General features: G+C 34.3%; 1 protein-coding gene across 1 annotated transcript; it reads right to left on the bottom strand.

Moving 5' to 3' along the window:
• Positions 1 to 769: 769 nt before the first annotated feature.
• On the bottom strand, positions 770 to 2313 carry LOC103308178 (zinc finger protein 665-like). The gene has a single exon (XM_008181128.3). It carries the CDS (start codon positions 2311 to 2313, stop codon positions 1063 to 1065), a length of 1251 nt encoding a protein of 416 aa, XP_008179350.1. The 3' UTR covers positions 770 to 1062.
• Positions 2314 to 3201: the final 888 nt, after the last annotated feature.

Genomic DNA, 3201 nt, shown 5'->3' with positions numbered 1-3201 from the left:
AATCATTATTCTCCGTTTAAATAACTAATTTCTTTCAAATTTGAACTTAAAATATATATCTGTTAAAAAAAAAACTGTATTAGAAATCAGTAAATACACTGTGTATATGTTTTAGTTACAGTATGAAATACTTATGAGAAACCTTGTTTTAAAGTTTCAATCTTTAACCATAAAAACTGAACATTTTATACATTTTAATTTTGCATAAAATGAAGTCGTGCACATGTATTTTTAATCTTTTTTAAACTGATATTGTATCATAGTTACTCTGAGGAACCTTATATTAAGTGTTCAGGCTTCTTGACACACGATGAAAATTTATGAATCATAAATATGTATTAATAGGTAACCATTAATTCTATAATATATATCTAGAGGGAGTTAGATAACTTTTACATTTTATTTATTTCTATGACAATTAAATTAGCGTTAAAAAAATTGGTTAGAAAAATAAAATATCTGTACCCAGCTCAAAAACATATTTATGTAAAAAAACTAAAACAATTTAATACATCTATAAATAGCTCAAAACCAGTCAAAATATTTTGAAAATTATATCATGTATAGATATGTATAAACATTAGGTAAAATTATTAAGTATCTACGGTTGTTAGTTTACGAATTCAAAGAAAATAAGAAAATAATTCTATAAGAAATCGTGTATATTCATTATTGTAAAATTCAAACACTCATAACAGTCACAACTCATAAGAAATTAATTTGACTTAAAGGTAAACTTTTTTCTTAGTTAAATGTATATTCCAATGTGATTAATTTTTGAATCATGTAAATATCAGTAAACTAATACAGTGAATTATAATATATAATGGTTATTTTAAATTTAAAAATAACAAAAATAGTTAACCAAGGCTAAATTCAACTAAAAAATATCCATCCTAAAATCGTTCCACTGTGGTGTGTTTCCATCGAGTGGGCCGTCAACATTGGATTTTATTAGTCATACAAATCATTTGGAAAAAAGTTTCTCTCACGTGTGCGTTTGCTTGTGTGTTCTCAGGTATTGCTTTGGCTGAACTATTTGTTGCAAACGTTAATTCGCTGTCACTGGTTAACTTCTAATAACCCATCGCACGGGTAAGGTTTCTCCCCTGTATGTTTCCTCCGGTGGACCGTTAGATGGCTGTTACTGGTGAACCTCTTTTCACACCCATCGCACGGGTAAGGTTTCTCTCCTGAATGTTTCCTCCGGTGGACCGTTAGATGGCTGTTAGTGGTGAACCTCATTTCACACCCATCGCACGGGTAAGGTTTCTCCCCTGTATGTTTCCTCCGGTGGACTGTTAGATGACTGGTACTGGTGAACCTCTGGTCACACACATCACACAAGTATGGTTTCTCTCCGGTGTGTATTCTCTTGTGTTCTGCCAGGTTACATTGTTGTCTGAACGATTTTTCACAAACATCGCAGGGGTAAGGTTTCTCCCCTGTATGTTTCCTCCGGTGGACCGTTAGATGGCTGTTACTGGTGAACCTCTTTTCACACCCATCGCACGGGTAAGGTTTCTCCCCTGTATGTTTCCTCCGGTGGACCGTTAGATGGCTGTTACTGGTGAACCTCTTTTCACACCCATCGCACGGGTAAGGTTTCTCCCCTGTATGTTTCCTCCGGTGGACTGTTAGATGACTGGTACTGGTGAACCTCTGGTCACACACATCACACAAGTATGGTTTCTCTCCGGAGTGTATTCTCTTGTGTTCTGCCAGGTTACATTGTTGTCTGAACAATTTTTCACAAACATCGCAAGGGTAAGGTTTCTCCCCTGTATGTTTCCTCCGATGGACCGTTAAATGGCTGGTACTGATGAACCTCTGGTCACACCCATCACATGGGTAAGGTTTCTCTCCTGAATGCTTCCTCCGGTGGACCGTTAACTGGCTGTTAGTGGTGAACCTCATTTCACACCCGTCGCACGGGTAAGGTTTCTCTCCTGTATGTTTCATCCGGTGGACCGTTAGATGGCCGTTACTGGTGAACCTCTTTTCACACACATCGCAGGGATAAGGTTTCTCCCCTGAATGTTTCCTCTGGTGGACCGTTAGATGGCTGGTACTGGTGAACCTCTGGTCACACACATCGCACGGGTATAGTTGGTCTCCGGTGTGTATTTTCTTGTGTTCTGTCAAGTTGTTGCTCTGCCGAAACATCAAGCCACAAACGTCACATAGGTACGGTTTCTCCCCGGTATGTTTTCTCTGGTGTACTGCCAGTTTGCAGGCTTGGTTGAACGATTTGTCGCAGACATTACACAAGTAGTGTCTCTTGTTCACACATGTCTTGTCGCTATTGTTCATTTTTATGATTTATATTTAATACATATCTATTATTTAACACGTATTATTGATTCAACTTGTAATTTTGTTTTTATACAATGACGTGGTTATTAGGCTATTTTGTTTATAGTCCATTAGAAATGGTTGTCATTGCCAGGTTTTAAGCCAGTATTTGTTGTGCTGCCATTTAATTCAATAATAAAATTAAAATGAAATATAATAGTTAACCGTGACTGATAGGTAACTATGTTTACCTGTGATTCTATCAATATTTGAAAAAATAATACTATAATGTGTGATGGTAATTCATCATTATCGACTATTAATTATTTTAATTCACAATAATTCTTTGTCAAAATCGTGAAAATATCATAATTATATTGCAGCTGAAAATTCATAAACATTTTATTTGCACAAATATGATTTCAAAATTTAAAACTAGATTCTTCACAAGTGTTTCTAAATATAATAAAAAAAAATGTTTACTAGAAATTCACATACGTTTTTATGAGTGTTTGACGTTCAAATTGTACATCATTGGATATTTACCACTAAAATAACTATTTTGTTCTTCTAACAATTGTTGAATGATTGTTGTAACTCAAAAACGTTTGCCTTTGAGCTTACGACTTTTTGTGAACTAAAAATTGTACTATATGCAATGATATTTTAAAAATATTTAGTTTCGTTTTAAGCTAGGTACTACCTATCTTCTTTTAGATTCCAAGCGAAGCGATGAATATATTGATCTCACAATGATGTGTGTTATATTGTAAAAGATTTTGAGTTATTTATTACCCATGAGAATTTTTCGATTTATTAAAGTTTTTACGGGTGTAACTCTCAAAAACTAAAAACTAAACACTTTAAATTTTCACCAAATTTTTAAATGACACTTTTCCATACATG

The sequence above is a fragment of the Acyrthosiphon pisum genome, chromosome X (assembly GCF_005508785.2).
Source record: "Acyrthosiphon pisum isolate AL4f chromosome X, pea_aphid_22Mar2018_4r6ur, whole genome shotgun sequence".
In the NCBI taxonomy this organism is placed as follows: domain Eukaryota; kingdom Metazoa; phylum Arthropoda; class Insecta; order Hemiptera; family Aphididae; genus Acyrthosiphon; species Acyrthosiphon pisum.
Note: the sequence above shows the minus strand (reverse complement) of the source record. Positions and strands in the feature narration are given on the sequence as shown.